The sequence below is a fragment of the Mycetomoellerius zeteki genome, unplaced genomic scaffold (assembly GCF_001594055.1).
Source record: "Mycetomoellerius zeteki isolate Tzet28-1 unplaced genomic scaffold, Tzet1.0 scaffold25, whole genome shotgun sequence".
Lineage (NCBI taxonomy): Eukaryota > Metazoa > Arthropoda > Insecta > Hymenoptera > Formicidae > Mycetomoellerius > Mycetomoellerius zeteki.
Window position 1 is genome coordinate 2862552 of NW_017257227.1, and position 19338 is coordinate 2881889.

The 19338-nt window shown below is 32.3% G+C and overlaps 1 protein-coding gene across 1 annotated transcript in view; it reads left to right on the forward strand.

The window, feature by feature from the left end:
- Fife (regulating synaptic membrane exocytosis protein fife) overlaps positions 1-19338 on the forward strand; it is a 162505-nt gene that overhangs the window by 36426 nt on the left and 106741 nt on the right. Inside the window, exons 2-3 of the mRNA XM_018449833.1 lie at positions 1122-1445; positions 14692-14797. Coding sequence (XP_018305335.1) covers positions 1410-1445; positions 14692-14797 — 142 coding nt within the window. The 5' untranslated portion in view covers positions 1122-1409. The remainder of the gene's footprint in view (positions 1-1121; positions 1446-14691; positions 14798-19338) is intronic.

Below are 19338 nucleotides of genomic sequence, written 5' to 3' on the forward strand. Positions count from 1 at the left end.
AAATAATCACTGAGTCTTTTACACTCTTTACACTTTTACAATAATCATTTTACGTAAGTTGTAAATGATTGCGCTACTTATTCCATTGACAAATCAATTCAATTCACAATGATTTCATTAATATATTAATTGTAAAAAATAGAAATTACAACACAATACTAATATAATTACAAAAACATATAACAGAGTTGCATATAAATTACCTTCATTCGTTCTATTTTTTCTGACTTTTGCAGAATAAATCTTCGCGCGGCATAAATACCGAATTTACTTTGATAAGATTGATATTATTAAAACAAAGTTATTAAAAATGATAATTACATTATCGCTATTTCAGTCAAACAACGTAATTTTATTAGACATCGGGAAAGGGAGGAGGGTGTTAGAAACTCTATTATTAACATAACAATTTTCAGATACCTATAAAACTATCGATTTTTCGTTAGGAAAGTAAGATTAATCATTTCACAACGTATACTCGCTGACTCTCAGAAACTGACTTCTCGTGTGCGACGAAACAAAGCCAGATATTAATTTACGCGTGCAAATATTTGTTTGCGTCTAAACTTTCTAACGAGGTTACGTTCAACCAAACATTCCTCTCAAAGCAGCTAGCCTGCGAGAGGACTGTTTACAAACTACAAAGTGGTATATGACGCGGGAACTTTGAAAATCTCAATACTGCCTGTAAAGCAGAAAACCATTTACTCTGCGCTTGAAATGAATCAGAAATATTTTCATGGGCATGATAGAGCGCTCAAATAATTCAGACCAGAAGTGGATCAAGTCCATCATTTATCAAATTCATTTGAAGCATAAAGTCATAAGTCGTATGAATGAACGTTATAAATGATGGGCTCACTTTTGTAAACCTTTCCTTCGCATATAATTAACTCTTACTAGTACACTAGTAGTTATAACATTTATATATAATTTTTTTAAATACACAATCTTAGAAATATTTTCTAAAAATGTTAAAGTATATGTAAGAGTCACTTAATAATTTTCATATTTTTATTAAAGTGAAATTAATGAAAATTAATAAGGATTAATGATAAAAATTAACTTGAGACACGAATGACCCATCGTGTATATTAAATACATCAATTCTTCGTTTTCAGAGTCGCGTGAGATCGGAACCACTCATGTCATTCTGAAGGCGAGTGATGACGGGCACAGGAGATGCTTTCGCGGCAGAAGAGCGAGCCGCACGGCTCCATGTTACACCAATTAAGATTCCGCAGTTCTAAAGAGATCACAAAACTGTGGTGAGGTCAGCGATCGCGTAGCAGACACGGGCCTTTATGCCGGTACTCAGCATTAGGAAGTGACAAGAGGCGCAACTGGGATTTAAGGAATCCTCCGTTTCCTCCATTGAGAATAGGCGGGAGCGGAACAGAGTCGTCAGGATGTTGCGCAACAACGTAATGTCCTTCATGAAGAAGGTAAGTATTTCGTTCCATCTACGCGAAGTTTCGAAATTGTAGCAAAGTTATTTGTTAAATGTAAAACGATACTAAATTATTAGGAAATTATATAAGATTACTTAAATAAGATTATTTATTATGCTGCTTATTCCAACAATTCGTTGCTTCTACTTTCTGAAATCTTTGGAGTGAAATCTACAATTCTAAAGAATGGAATCTCATTCCTAAAAATTGACAATTCAGCTACTCTTTTCCAACACTGGCTCAGTTGTCACTCTTTGTCATTCTTTAGAATTAGATTTCACTCTAAAGATTTTAGAGAGTAGATAAATACGATTTTAATAGTCGAAATTGAAAACTGAGCTTTTACGTAACGTAATATGTGCACAGAAAAAATGTTATGGTTGTCACAACCGGAAATAATGATAATTTTCGCCCATCAATATATTTGGTTGTGATAACCGTAAGATGAATATATCTTAACAGCCGTAGCCGTAATCGTACTATAATTCTAATAACCAAAAAATGTATTGATGGGTTACTTTTGATCGTGGCAACCGTATAGTCATTTTTTCCGTGTATACATAATATATATATAATATTAAAAATAATGCTGCCCATGATGCTATCAAAGACAGATTTGCAATGAAACTGAAACTACAGAACATACTTGTCACAGATTGAACCTTATAGAATAGTTTCATTCGATGTACACCGATTTCGTTCGTATCTGGATCGGAATGCGAACGAAATCACATTTATTTCTGAAGAGTATTTTTAGACGTAATGAAATGTAAAACCATGCAGATACGAATTATACGCTAAAATGTCTATAATTATATCATGAGAGCCGAGCCGCGGAAGCTGCTCCGCTGTATGAATCGAATCAAGATAGAAAACCCTAGTAATCGATAGATCGTGCCCGGAGTACGCATTCGGTTATTTAACGATCGGTTTTATCCTCATGGATACTCCGGGAACATCGAATATTCAACAGTTGGATCCCTTCGAAATACGAAGCATTTGAAATGGACTATTCCAATACCATCAGATCTGACCTGCGCCTAAGACCTAGGATCGCATGCGATTAGGTACACAGGTACAGCAGGATCGGGCTTGAGATCAATGTCAACGCAGAGCTTTTATTCGTACAAATCGGTCGTTATCTCACAAAAGTCACTTTAGAATTGTAAATTTTCCTTTAACACGATATTTCCATTCTCTTTATCAATGGAAGCTGTTCATTTAGCATTAATTGTGCTATGTAATTTAAGCACTCGATAACTAAATACCACAAGCTCGCATTTTAACGTCATAATGTTATAATATACGTCGTCGCAACAATATATGTGATTAAAATTGAATATTAAAATCTGCCAATATTGGAAATTAATATTGTTACATTGTCATAATCGCAAATGTCACAATATCTAACATGACATTAAAATGATATGAGATACTTCTATATTTATTTCGATTATTTGTGTGTGTGTGTGTGTGTATGTGTGACTATTGTCTGTATTTTTTAATAATAATTACAAGATTAAAAAATAGAGAGAAAAATACAAAAAAGAAAAACATTTTTTTTTTATTTTCATCATTTGGATAAATCGTTGCAATTAATTTATTTTTGTGTTCTGGATATTTGCTACAAAACGAACTAATTCATGTTGGGAATTGAAAGCTGGAAATTCAGTTATAGTTAGATAGAATAATAACGTCATGACGGACTCGCTATTAAAGGACAAGCAGTTCGCACTCACGGCACATGTACTCATGACACAAGGATTACATCCTTGATCTTCTCGTGTATAAACCTAATCGTGCATAGTCAGCGTTTCTTTACATGTACATCCCGCTTTTCTCTGTGGAAAATCTCTTTACGCCACGTCCGCGCTTTTCCAAAGGCGGCTCGGTATGGAACAGCCGAGAGGAAAGCTTCTGCATGTGGCGTTCTCCTTCCAGCCGGTGGAAATGTTTGTACCGTTGGTTCTCTCTTTACCTTCTGTGTTCTCAGCTTCACAAGTAGCTGTGGAATTTCTATGTATCATCTCCATTGTTTTTTCTCACTTTTACATTTCTATTTAGATTAATAAGAATACTTGGAAAATACTTAGAAAATAATCTGATTCTTATAATCCTTTAATTTCAGTTAATACTGACTGTTTAAATGGTAATATTAAAAAGAATTATGTTATATTTTCTTTTCTTTTTTTCATTTAAATATCTGATACACATTTGATAACAAAGTTGTTTTTCTCTCATCGTTTCGTTTTTATGTTTCTTCTGCCTGTCTGTTTCGATCTCTCTCTCCTCTCTCTCTCTCTCTCTCTCAAAAAAACCCCCCCCCCCCCTCTCTGTTGTTTTATTTTTATGTCTTCTGGAATTATATCAGACGAAATTCTGCCGTAGAGACACTTTACTACTGTTATTACATTCGCTCTAATATTTTTTTTTTAAACTACACCGACCTGCAACATTGTTGAGTTACTTTATGCTTTATAAAAAATCCTGAAAGAAATTTTTACAATAGCAGTATACATATAATTTTCAAGAAGTGTGACTGTTTTTACACATTGATCATAAAAGGCAGAATTTCGCTTGATGTAATTCAATGTTCCTTAAAACGCTATTCTTTTATAATTTAAGAATTTTTATTTTAATAAAATATATACTTCTAAAAGAATATAACAGTATATTTTACTCTAAACATGAATTCTTATTCCATAATATAAGTTTGATGTTTGATTCATTCTCTTCATGATTTATTTTCCAATATTTTCAACAAAATTTGGGTTTATTCGCGTATTCTATTTAGATATTGAAAAGCATTGCTTTTAAGCTTTTATGAAATCTTCGTAGCAAGTGTGTAAACAGGAGCAAATTATGGATTAGTTCAAGTATTTTAATATAAAATTTGATTTTTGTGTTATAATTTTAATGTTCATTTTCAATATTATTCAAATTATCCTTTAAAATATCCATATTGCCCCTCAAAATTGAGTTTCATTAAAATTGTAGGGGGAAATCGGATAATGACATTACGCCTCACAAGATTTAAAGATTAATTTTATATATATATATATATATATACTTTGGGTAAATATTTCTTAAACATGTGAGTTTCCTGCTACATATTCAAAGTAACGATAAAATTATTATTTTTGAAGAAACTGTTTAAAATGTTTGAAATTATTCAAATTACCCCGCTGTACTTTATCTAAAATAGCAATGACTTTTTGATATAATATTAAACAAAAAAATGCCCTTTAAACATATATCTAATTTTACTGGGAATTATTTATTACAAAACTCATTGCATGTATGTGTGTGTAAATAATGTAATGCACTTACAGACAACAAAAATAGTTTATCGATAGAAAATATGAAATACTCGGAAATAATAGTCCACCACAGGGAAATAACAAAATGGAATAAGAAAGCGTTGTACTAGCGACAACTGTATTAGGTACTACAGCATTTACTGCAGCATTTACAATAATATGTAGCAATACATTTCTATTTGGAAACGCTGCGCATTGTATTAAGGCGCGATCGTAGCGAAGCCGTCTGGTGCGTGGGTGCAGCCGTGCGCCGCATTTTCCATACAATTTCCACGTCGGTGCAAGATCCGACCTTTCGTCCTCGTTCTCAAGTTTCTAGAGTTTCTCGCTTTTGCCGGTGTTACGATCAGCCCACGGTAGAGAAAATGCGCGTCAGCGGAAAATTTCGTTGGGGCTGCTTGCGTCATGGGGATCGGTTCGCGCTTCTCTCGTGGCGTTTATGATTTTTCTCGAGAAGAGCCTTTCTTCTTTTCGTGACGCTGGGAATGACAAGCTTGCGGATTCCAGTCGTTAGCTGATACCGCTTTATGACAAAAGTTTGTTAATAAAAGTTTGCTTACGATATCACACGAGGGCGAAGAGGTACGGTGATTTAGTGGGACGACACGGATTTTCGCTATGGAGATACGAGATGTTGGAAAAGTTGAAAATTCTGGTCCCATAAGAGGTCGAGAATGAAGATGACTAGCGAAGCATACCTTTAACGAGATTACGCGTCATTTTATCGCATTGTGATATGTTCCTGGCACACACTTTAAAGAAATTTTGAATAAAGTGAAATTGCGAGCAATTGAAAAGAAGCGTGACGTGATGAAGCCGTATACGAGGAGAAATATTCTAAATAAAATTGCCGGACATTCTATTTTAAAACAAAAATCTCACTCTGATATTTTTTTATTTTTAATTGCGCTAGTTTTTTTTATTCTCATAACAGCTAACCAATACAAGCTTATAAATAAAAGGCACATTCTTAATATAATATATAAAACTTAATATTTTGACCGCAATATATATATATATATAATTATGTTGGGTGCCTTTCATTTTATAGTGACACAATTAGTCGACATAAGTATATCGGTTTGTCTTTATTATTTTATAACATGCATAAATATGCAATGCAAAAAGAAGATAGAACGACATTTATGTTTACTTATATCATTAAATGGAAGGCACCCGTTTCATAATGCATATTGCATGAAAAATGTCAAAACACAGATAATATTTTCATAACATTTTCATTATCGAAAATCCCTGACTCATATGTCATGAAAGGAATACCATAATGTATATATCTACTTTCATATTTCACTCGTGCATTAGTAATTGATCTCTCTGCGAGGCCAACTTATGTATATATGGTTAACATCTCTACTTACATTATGAATATTAACACGTAACGAAATATGTACGAAACCTGTCTAATCTTCGATATAATCTTAGTGATGTTCAGTTCCCGTGTTAACGATGGAAATAACGGTGGCATTAAAGAAGAATTGCTAAGAGAGTTTCGTCGACATCGCGGCTATAAAAGCGAATCTTGCCGCCGTATCACGATCAATCTTTAAGGCCTCTTCCGAATATTGAGGCCATATTTAGAACAAATAAATAAGCTTACGCCATGGACTCGATAAATTTCAGAACGACTGCTCGATAGACACAATGAATATCATTATGGATCAGTAAACATCTCATAAAACGTTCGTATGTGAGGCAAAAAAGAAACATCGCGATCGTAAAGTAGGGTAGCTTAAAAAGCAGATATATTCTTATAAACTGCAATAACAACCGAAATTCTTTACCTACCTTGCTTAATATAAAACTCTTCACAGACTTCCAGATACACAGATATCTTTTCAACCTACATATGTAAATATGTAGATTACAGTATCTTTTTTGCTACTAATTCTAAATATATAAAACATGGCGTCTCAAATTTTTTTCAAACTTTTGCAAACGCTTACTATTATCCAAATTATCCCACAGTATCTTACATTTTTTACTAAATGTTTAATAATTCGCTAATTTTTATTTTATGCAATTAACTGTGCACTGATTTGTATATGTAATAGAAAAATATAGTCCGAATTGTGAAACATTTTGGGATAACTTGAAATGATATTTAAGCTTAAACTACTTCAAAATTAATCAGAGCAATTAATACTTGATCTTTAATGCCGTCGTTTTTAATCTAAGAGATTGTTTTACCAAGAAGTTTTCAGAGTAATACTCTTTCGTTGAAGCACGGAAGTGCATTTTTCTGAATGTATATTCATGGGAAAAAATCTTTTACATATCATTTACAAACGTTGTGTAATAGTGTGTATAGTGGTTATTGCTTGACTACATCCGGTATTGTTATTGCGCGGATTTTAAAACGCACCCGGAATCGTCTTTTTCCACGACATCCCTCGAATTCGACGAACAATTTCATTAACGCATTGAAAAAAAAATCTAGCTGCATTAATTGGGATTCTTGTTGAAAATAGATAAATCAGAATTTGAATCTAGTTGAATTTACTGCAATTCTAGTAGAGATAAATCTAACTGATATGATCAGATCTTCTAGTTCATTCATTTTCAATCAGAAATTTTTCTCAATGCAGTCACTTTTTTTTACATCGAGCAGAAAATAGGGAGAAAAAGCTGACCTTATCCCTAATTTACTAAAGATTCAATTATCCGTATTACATGTTTTTCTATAAACGTAAGCAGGAATATACTTTTAGACCATCGCGTGAAAGGTGAAATGTCATGTCGCGTTTTAGCACGCAATTCAACATTGTGACAACTGAGAACTCAAAATTTTATCGAATTTTATCATTACCGGTCTATCGCTTTTCAATGAATGAATTATTAGGCCGCGAGAGCAATAAAGTGCGGGAAAAATGCTCAGATGGAATTAATTCGCGCCACGTGCGACAAGAACAATCCAATAAAAGTGAAAAATCCACCATTTGCATTTTTGCGACCCAGTATTTCAATTCAATCAAACGCGCACCTCGTGATATTAACGGTTCCTCGTCGAAGTAGGTCGTGCGGACTAACTTCTTAAAAAAATGACTTAAATGAGCACTTAATATCCGCATAAAAAAATTCAAGCTGTTACGATTTGTACATGCTCTTTACTTACTCCTACATTTTTTTTACAAAGTGCATAAAAATCGATCTGTTTTGCTTTGGTGCGTCATACGGACGTAAGTTCCTCAACTTGATATTCAGAGGCAAATATGTTCTGACATTTAAAGACTCAAATTATTCTAACTAAATCAAAAGATTTCGAAAGCATTTCGCTATTGGAAAGAGCAACTCGGCAACGATTACGTCGTAGCTTTACGAGGTATCCAACGCTATAAAGTCGACAGGTGTCAAAGGTAGCTTAAAAGCCCGACGATGACGTGCAATTGCTCGCGTCATTAACACGTTTATACGTGCTACCTTTGTTCTTGTGACTCATTCAGCTGTTAATTAATTTGTCGTTTGATCGTTAGGATCGTTATCGATGAAATTAGTCCTCTGTATGAATAGAAAATTATCGGCTTGTGTTAATACAGTTCAGCATGCTTTCTGGTATAAATTGTCACGCGCGTATATTTTCTAGCGATACAATCCTTGAATTATTTTAGCAATATCTGTTGATATTCATTATTCTTTTTTCACGGTTATTATTTTTAATATTAATAAATTAAATTGTCTTCTTTCTATACGAAAATTAAATTTGTATGATATTCATTTTATGTTATTTATATTATCCAGTACACGGAGTAAGTATGAGTGTAAATATACAGGTTTCGCGGTGAGAGAAGAGACGTGGAAGGTTTAAAATATTTATTCGCTGTAAATAATTCATTGAGTTAATGTCTTGCAAAATATATCTAACTGCAGTCTTAAGTTTTCTCTTTTAAGGTTTTCTCGCGTTCTTCAGAAGCATCAATGCAAACGAAAAATACAAGAAGAATAAATTTTTTTATTAATCTATTTTTAGTATTAGTAATTTCAAAATTCTAAAATTAATTAATTCTAATAACATATAGTATTATTTTATTTAATAAAATTAATATTATATGTCTATATTATTTATTATAGTTTCTATTTTAAATCAATATTTTTGCTTACGGTATGATTAATTACTCAATATAATACGCCTATAAAAAAGTTGTGCTTCCAAGAAAGATTCGCGTTCGAGAAACTTCGAGTTAGAAAACATTGCACTATTATACTGAGGAAACATTTAATGGTAGTCTTCGCGTAAAAATAATAATAAAAGCGTAGTGCCAATGAAAGAACACCGACTTTTGCTAGTACGATCCTAAAAACTTCGCCCGTTAATGTCGAACTCTTGATATAATTAAAGTATGTAATATTACTCCTAAACTTATAACTGCTAATTTTAAAAAGTCTTATAGCAATTCCGTTTCGACTCTGAAAAAATATGTCGCTAGGGATTACTGCAGATAATAAATGTTACTGCCATTTGGCGGTTCGGAATTAAAGACCTTTTTTATGATATATTCGTATAAGCGTGCATTCGTTCGGCAAGCCGAGCTTTCTTCCTATCTTATTGGAACAGAGAAAACAATTTTGTAGAACTGTGCTCTTTATGTGGGAAAGATTTTCGATAAATCGGAGAAAGCATCAGCTATTCATTCAATGCTACGCGTAATCCATACGAGAGATCCCATTTTTCAATGGGACTCAACAATAATTCATCACTCGATAAGTCGTGTTGCTCTGGCATGAAAAATATAAATTTGGGGCATGTTTATGTCCCTTTCTTTTATTTATTTTCGATCTTTATTCTGATTCTAGCTTGCTATGTTGATCAATATTATCAATGCAAACGTAAAAGTTTCTTTTACGTGTCACGATTTACTGATGATGAATTTTTTTATTTAGTATAAAACAGTGTAGTATAACTATAACATATATCTATATTATCTTTAAAATTTCCACCAAAGAAGTTGTCACCTAATGAAAATATCTTTTTTTTTTCACTAAATATTAATGAGTCTAACGGAATCAACAAAAAGTATAATAAAAACATTTGTAATCATGTTTATTATTAGGTACATCATGACTATTTAAATTCTGATTATATATTGAAGATAATTAATGTTGCGATATGATAATTTGGAATTATATTGGCTATTGAGATTTGCTAATTAGTATACAATTTATTAATTGACAACACACAAAACTAAAGATACTTTCAATAAAACATTCGCTTTTATTTCTAATAAATAGGCGTTAGCGCAATTTCTACATGTGAATACATGTTTAATTAACTCCAATTTGAGCTAGCCAGCTACGACAAAATTTAATTCTCAGTACTGGATGTAATTCTTCTTTTTTCATTCACTCTTTCATTACGGATTTTCCTTTCGCACGAGCTCTCAACTTAATACGGTTATTTATCATGGCCGTATAGTGACCAATAAGTCAGGAAGTGAACGCGAATGCGATAGTTTCCGCGAGTGTCTACGCAAACATGGGCACATCGCCATTTTCATCTATCATGAGATTATACTTCTTCTGACGTCATAAATTACACGTTATATGCATAGATATGAATCATGATTCCATTAGACTCCGAATGCCGACTGTTGCATCTGCACGTTAGATGCTTACAAATCATGCGAAATAATATTAAATAAAAAATATATTTATGTTATACATTTAGTAATATTTTATTATATGGACATAGCATCATCGGAAATATATTTGCAGAAGCTATAAACGATAAACAATACAAAAAAGTTTTTTTTATCATAAAGTAAAAAGTATAACAAGATAAAAAGAGATATCCCTGAGAATACGAATAAAAAAGAGTTATCCTGGCAGTGAAAAATGTTTCATGCCTACAGAAGTATTAAGCAAAATGGCACAGTTATATGCGATTATTTATCACAGGAATACTCATAGAAGGACGACTGTTGTAATTTACGAGAGTCTACGCTCCTCGCGCGAGTTTTCTAGCTTTGTGTACCGTTCTTTTTCAACGCCATATCGTAGCAAGATAAGGCATGTTGCCGATTAAATCCAGCTGGTAGACAATTTGCACAGAACTGCATGTGAAACGACGCTCGAACTCGAAACTTCAGTTACGCGCGTCATAACGTTTGCAAATGCACGACATCGTGTTATCGGGAACACGGTTGCTGTTCGACAATTCCTATCGCGGCAAATGTAAATGTTGAGAAATTCTGATACACAATTTCGGGACGTGAAAATATATCGGTTCTTAGACGCTTATAAATTAGGCAATTAACAATGGAAGGTGTTTGAAAGATACATTGATACGTCTCTTCGCAATTCACTATAATTTACTGTATCATAATTTGCGATAATCGTGACAATATAAGATTTCAATAATGCAAAATGTAGGTTAAATATTCTGATAGAAACGTGTTTCTAATATTGATGCAGTCAGAATAATTGCAACGCGCATTGTTATTTACAGGGAAGTAACATCGCGCGTTATCGTAACGCCCGTCGTTATCGTTATCGTTACATTTTTTCAATAACTACCATTACTTTTTTATGTAACGGCAACGGTATAATATTGTTACATTTCTGTAGTAACTGAAACGAATTTACCCGTTTTATTGTTTAATCCCTACACTCAGAAAAAAGTTTTGTTGATATGTGACCAACCTCAACTTTTTTAGTGTCCTAAACAAAAATTTGGTTATTCAATAATTAAATTTTTGTTTAGAACAACAAAAAAGTTGAGGTTGGTCACATATCGGCAAAACTTTTTTCTGAATGTATTATTATCTATTCAATAAATTACATTATATTGTTAATTAAATAAAAGTATTTTATTTTAATAAAAAAATTTAAATGCTGAAAATATTTTATGCTGAAAAATATTTTATATCTTAAGTTGCATTCCGAATACTGTAAACTTGTAGCATACATATATGTAACGTGAGCTACAAAGGAGGATGTTAAAAAGAGACCAATTTCTGCTCAAAAAGGTGTAAGTGAAAAGAATGGTGTTTTTTTTATAGATTTTAATCTCCTGGATACACACAATAAAATTATTAAGAAGTTCGCAGCGTTTGAGGAATACGTTGAAAATTTAGCACGGACGTAATGTATTTATTCAAATTTTAATATTCTTGTATAATTTTCGAACCTTTCTAACAGCCTCCTTTCAATAAAAATTAGAATGCATTTTTAATATCAATATTAATGTTTAAAAACAATTTTATAAAAATTTTTAATAAAATTTATATTTATGAATTACAATCAAAATTTCTAAAGACAAATATTATTAAAGAATGAAAATATTAATATAAAGAATTATAAACGATTTATTAATTAAATTAATACTATAAAGACAAGCTTAAAGTTTTAATTATAGTATTGATTGTTACAATCAATTATTAATACAAAAAACGAAAAAAGTAATGAAAAATTATTTTCTAAGTAAGGGTAACGAATTACTTTTTACAAAAAGTAACAGCAACGCGTTATTTGTATAAAGTAACGTTCCCAACTCTGATTGTGTGTATTTATGCAAGATTTACAATTTATGCGTGATTGTAGTTGACACACGATACAAAATTCGAAGTCCGAGTCACGTGCAAATGAATCCAATATTTTAAGAATGGATTTATTTGAAATCACAGTTATGATTAATTAAAACATCCGAAATGTCGTAAACATCGGTATTACATGTCTATGCTCAGAATTCCTCTCTATTTCGAGAGAAAAATATTTTGATCTATAGTGTAAACAAAAAATATATTTGTAACAGTGCGCTCAATTATTTTGCTGCTATCGACGGTAGTCATTTCAAATTATACGCGTTGCAATTAAATGCACGTCGAACTTAATAAAAGCTTCGTGTGCGAGAGCTACGCTGATCAGTAAAATGACACGCGCAGGTAGGAACGAGGATGGAGCGACCGTGGTCTGCCACGCGTTTAATATTCTCGATGTGTATGTATATTCGCGTTGCCGCATTTCATCAGGCAACCTAGATCAAATCACGGCGGTGTCCTACCGGCTGTTTCCGACCGCTGGAATCGTTCCAGTAATAGAGCTCACATTATGCCACGTTCAACATGCCGAATAATGCAGCTAGGGTATCTATAAGGGAAGTGTGTTTGCACGTGCAGGGACGAGCAAGAGACCGGTTAGTATCTTGGACAAGAAGAGCAACACCAAAAGCATAGCACAAGCAGAAGACGAAGTTCAATAGATGAAGGACATCTCGATTACGAAATTGGCTTTCACATGGACTCACTCGTACCTGTAAAGATATTTACTATTGTCCTACTTCGAAGGTTACCACGGCATGGTCGAAACTTGGGAAGAATGTTTGCGTTTGTAAGAAACAGAAGTCCTTTGGAAGAAACAATCGTTTTTCTCATTTTCAGAAGAAAAGAAAATTGAATTTTGCCGTTTCATCCAATATCCTTGTATTTATTTTAGTAGAGCGCAAAACTACAAAAGCTATTTTTCTCGATGCTTTCTACAAAAAAAAACAAAATTTTTTCAAAAGTCAATTATATACTGAAATTATGTTAGTTATTGTATTTTATGTTGTATAATTTATTATGTTTATTCTGATAATGTAATATGTAATACCAAGAAAATTATTAAATGACTGTTGAAGTTTTTGTGAATATAATGTGAACTCTTTATTAGGGATGATTCAGAATGTAAATTGGATAATACGATATCCTATTAATATATAATAAAGTATTATCTTTTCTATAACAGTATTATCTTTTCATAATTTTTTATGAATATTTAAAATGTATTCAAATTTAATAATTGTAATATTAATAATTTATTTAATCATCGCAAAATTAATGCATTCACATGCTTATTGAACGACTTCAATTTTTATTTGATTTTAAATTGCAAAAATTTCAATTTACTTATAAATTATAGAAAAAAGATATGTTCTCTCAATATGCCAATAAAATGTTAAAATTTCTAGAACATAAATTGAGATGATAAAATAAATAAAGTTTTAACCTGTCACTAACTTTTCCAAATGTTTTACATAAAATAACGCACACGTTCTGAAAGTTTTTATCATTTTATCGAGCGATTTGAAGGGATCATATTTGATTAAATTCTCCGAGATTTGTAAGTTGTTCAAATCTACAACGATAATTTGTGAAATATTACTTATAACAGTACTTTAATAAAACGTAGTGCACGTAAACTAAATATCATAGATACATAATATTTAGTCTTAGTTTGAGTACTTGTTAAGTTTTCGTTAACGAAAGTTATTTAACTCGCGCCCCTCTTTCTCGTGACCATCTTCCGAGTGTCTCTTAACATTTCTCCTTGTGTAATCACGCTAACAAAGTTGAAGGAAACCACAGTGAGACACAATCTACGAGAGTTCTATGAGTTAGATGTTAATTAATATTACCGTTCGCGCCGGGTCAAGGATATCCAAGTAAATGAGAATCGAGTTACGAATTAGGTCGTTCATGCTTAAATATCATCTCTTATTATTAGCGTGCTATCAAGTAGCATTGGAGGATATATTTGATCAGCTTAATTCAGATCTGTTAATTTCTCGTAAAATTCAAATAATTTTACAAGAAAAAAAACCATTTAATTCTTTGCGAATTAAAAAACAATGCATTTTAGAAAGATATCGTTATAATAAATGATTTTACACAAATTTTAAACATAAATCTTTAAATCTTACATTATTTAAATGTGTTATATTTAAATGATGCTGAATAGATCTAATTAATATATTTGTAATTGATAATTTATAATGAACCAGTAAAAATAGTTAACAAAACAGTTTATTATACTAATAAAAATCGCAAAGGAGGGACAATTCATGTTTTGATTTAAGTTGTATTTATATTTTACTTGTATAAGCAATCGTGCTTCAAGCATTGAGCATTAAAATATTGTTTATGTTACAGATGGGAATGACGCAACAAGAAGCTGGTGCATCAGATACGCCGGAGGAAAGTGGAAAAACCTTAAGCAAGATATTGCAGTTGGGAAACATCATAACAACAGGAAATGGTAAGTTTCTTTGTTTATTTTAGGTTTTTTAATGTTTGCATTAAACCGCACATGATTATTTTAACAGCTCAATTTCATTTCTATTCATTTAATGTTAACTTCACATTAATAACAAAATTATGCACCAGAGAAAATTTCGCATTGAAACATTACTATGAAATGCTCTTAAAAGATTGATTCCACTTTTATACCTCATTCTGTATTTTCCAGAAGTGCATTTCAAAGAAATACTTTAGCTTACTTTACATACTTTCTATGTACTTTCCAATTAACATCAACAAGTCACTACTAACACAAACGCGTTTGAATATCAATCAGAATTGTACAATTTCTTTCCATCTTATTCTCTCTCCGTAATTTCTTGTTACTTCAAATTTATTCGTGACGTTTTCTTCACGTAGATACCTGACCTGACTGCAGTAAAAGCATCTGGCTCGAGGATGATTTCGTTTCCACCAGCATTTTTATTTCATGATACTCTCTCACGGCACTCGAATTCACAGAATTTATATTTGTATACGTAACTGTGCGTAACGTGCGAACGTTTCGCGTAGAACATAACACTTGCATAAATATCAGCCAATGTTTGTCCAATTATACGGTGGAGCGCCATGTTGGTGGATGAAAGCATGCGAGAAAGGCCAATGAGGGTCGAGGACAGTCGAGCAAGGGCGTTTCCTCACTTTTCATCGGCAACGTGCATTTTCCTTTTTCCTTCATTTTGCACGATGCACCATAAAAAGCACTGTACACCATTTACTCTGCGGGTAGAAATATTAAAGGCGAATACTGCATCAGACGCAGAGATGCAGCAATGGCGTACCTGCGCGGCCTTACGCAGCCGTCGCGCCGATTGTCTCAATACAATACTGTCTGTTTTGATTTATGCGCCGTCGAGTTGAAGAAACGTCATGCTACAATTTATCAGCGTAGGGCATTGTTGAGTGCGTCGAATTTATCGAAAGCTTTTGTCGGTCGTATTTGTGAATAAGTTTCCTCACGGTTCTCTGACAATGATTAAAATTACTCCGCTTCACTTCGTCATGTGTTTCGTGTTTCGTTGATAGTATTTTAATAGAGATGTAATAATAACGTAGAGCCACGTTCCTCTCTACTTTGTGTTTACCGCTATCGGCAAACATAATTAATAGTCCCACGCTTGCGTAAGACTTTAATGCTTTTACTTCACTAAAAGGGAAGGTACGAATCCAATTTACATTTTCTACATTACTCGACGTAGGATATTGGTATAATCGTGCGCACATATACGTACACACCCAGAAAATCCCAACTTATACACCACATTTCCACCCAAGTGCCGAAAGTTTAAAGATTACTTTGTGAATTCAGACAAATATACCAAAATACACAGTGATGTATCCATAGTCGATCGATACGATAAGAGAAATTGGAATACATTCGCAAGTTTGATTGTTAAACGATTCTATTGTCGATTGGTGATGAGAATTAATTCGAAACTGATTCACGTATAATTGCTACGATAAAATTTTACGAAATCATCTTTTATAATTTTATGAAACCACCCGCGAATTACGTCTTATTTAAAATAAAGAAGGCAGACAGTATAATTTATGGAAACATGTTGTGCACAATTTATTTTTACTGTTGCCGTGCGAAACAAAGATTCGAAAGAAAATCCACTAATCGAAAGAGAAAACCCCAAAAAGTTTTGTCCATCTTACTTTGTTTTAATCCCAGAAAAAGCACTAACGAAGACAAGTGAGGAGTATTGCAAAAGTACTCTCTAAGCGAACTAAACCCGACTGTGCGCAGCAGGAGGATTTAAATGACAGAGATTTGATGGGGTGCAAAGAAAGTTTTCCTCTCCAGTGGGACTTACATTTTCCTCGTTCCGTAACGTGACTCATGCTGTAAATTTTTCCCTTTTCGTTTGAATTTCGCATTACGTTAAACTTCATTTAACGATACCGCATAATAATATATTGTCTTTATCTGCTTTCTTAAGAATACTTATAAAAGAAGGTATTTAATTTTAAGATATTAAAATGTTTTATTTCTTGTCTCCGTTTTTCAAATAAGTACTTAAAGATGTTTTAACTTTGAAAGAGCACGTAAAACGTTAAAAAGTATTTAATTTTGAAAAGTGTCTTATTAAAAAATGTATGAAGATATTTAATTTTTTGAAGTATAATATTATATTTGAAAAATGTATGAAGATATTTAATTTTTTGAAGTATAATATTATATTTGGAAATACTTTAGCAAAATGTTTAGTTTTAAAAAGTGTTTTGAATGTCAAAAGCTGTTTTACTTTGAGTAATAATAAATATTAATAAATAATAGATAATGTTTAGTTCCTAAACATTTTTTGCGTTTAGATAAAAGTGCTAAAAACTATATTTTATTTTAAATAGTTTAGTTCCTACAAAAACAAATTAATTTTATTTCATTAAATTTACTGGTTTTACTGACTTAAAACTTAGATAATGACTTATTAGAAAATTATTAGAAAATCTAAAATAGTTAAAACAATGTAGTATATTTAAATTTAAAATACTGAAACGTTTAAAGTTGAAACATCTTTTATTATTAAACGTTTGTTTTGGAAAATAAAATTTAAATACATTTTAAACACTACACTTTTTATAAGTAAAGATAGATAAGATTTCTCGATTTATCTGAGCGATATTTTTGATAAGAACACATAAATATAATATTAAAATGATTTAACTTAATCAATTAATAAATATAACCTTATGTAAGCAAATTTGTTAGAAAAAATAAAATAATTTGGCAGTAGACTCTATTTTTATGTCACAGAATAGTTAATTGAAATTAATTATGATTCTATCTCTTAATTGCAAAAAATTCCAATATCAGAGACTAAATTCTTGTTCTAAAAAGAGACAAAAAATCTTTGGCACGGAACGTGCCAATTGCGAGAATAAAGGAATACGATAAGTCTTTTGACAAGACCGGCTTTGCGAAGATCGATCTATTTCCTCGGATCTAATACGCATTTTGTTTGACCGATCGTTAAATAATGGTGTTTAAGCCTTTAATCGCAATCACAAACGATCAGACATAAAGGGAAGTGAGTTAATGTCGTTCCACCAACGAAGCGGGCAGTTCTAATTAATCCGCTTCGTCCCCCACGTCCCGGACTCCCGTACGACGATTCGACTCCGCCTCGTCTATTGGCGGAGATTCGCAGCTCGAGAGTTTCCCGAGAATTTCGCCTATAATCTTCTGCAGACCTCACTACACCCACTGAATCTCTCCAAGATCCAACTCCTAAAGGGGAGAAACGGACACTTCCAAGTGAAGTTCTTATGAAAGACGCTTGTTAACCTGGCGGATATGGCGGCTTTATTTCTCAGCTAATCGTGTTGATCAACAAAATGTGAACAAATGATATCTTATTTTGTTTTTGTGCGAGAAGGCCGAATTGCGAGCGATAATTAAAGTAATTGATATACCGTAAAATCCGTTCGAAATGCATCATATAGATTTACAAAGCGTAAATATCTACAATAAACAAAAAAACGTAGAGCAACTTTAAGAAGTTTATAGGTATCACGGAAAGAACGGTTATGGTGAAGTATCTAAACACTTAACTAGATATAGATCCGAAAGTAATTTTATTTGGACCATTAAAATAATTATGTAGAACTTGAATTGATACTAGAATGTTTTTGCAGCATTATCATTAATGCTTAAGTATTCTCTAATAACTTTTAATGATCCAACAAAATTATTTCTAGATCTGTGTATGCAGCTAAATTTTTAAATATTTCAGCTATACTATTCCTTCCATGTATTATACTAAAGAAAGGGTTGGAACTTTAAAAAATGGCCGTCAACATCTCTTTTCATTTCACTTCCTCGCCAGAAATTTGAGCTATTTACGAGAGTGACCGGATAACGCAAGGTGTCGAGTGATGGAGTCGTGAATTCAACGTAAACGGGAGAGCTCGGGCGAAGTCAGAAACTTCTAAAGAGAGCGGAAAGTTTGACAACAGCGGTGTAGGTACTCGACAAGTCAAGGACTGAGCGCTTTTATGAAAAATGTGAGCAAATATATGTTCGTAAGGGATGAAACACGGAGACACATACGAACAACTAAGTAACGATACGAGAGAGTTGCAGATACTCTTGAGATACAACAAAAGGGGTAAACAATGGAACAGTAACTGTTATTTATATCTAGAGCACCGGATCCAGGCACTCTTAACTCCCGCGAGCTCATTGGTGATGCCTTTTCTTCCTAGTTCTTTATGCCGTAACTATTAATTCAGGGTTTTGAAATTGTTTGTTGGAAAATTATAAGCTATGATATGTTCGTGATTTTCTTCATAATTAGTATAAAATTAATTCAACTAAATTCAGATATGCCAAATGAAAAATTTATCAAGTTGTTGTTGCAGTAGACAATTTTTTAAATCTATTAAAAATGAATTCTATCATATATATATATATATCTCTAATTAATATATTATACATTGTTAGATATCAAAGAAATAGTGACAACCCAGTCTCTTGAGTTACACAAACAACAT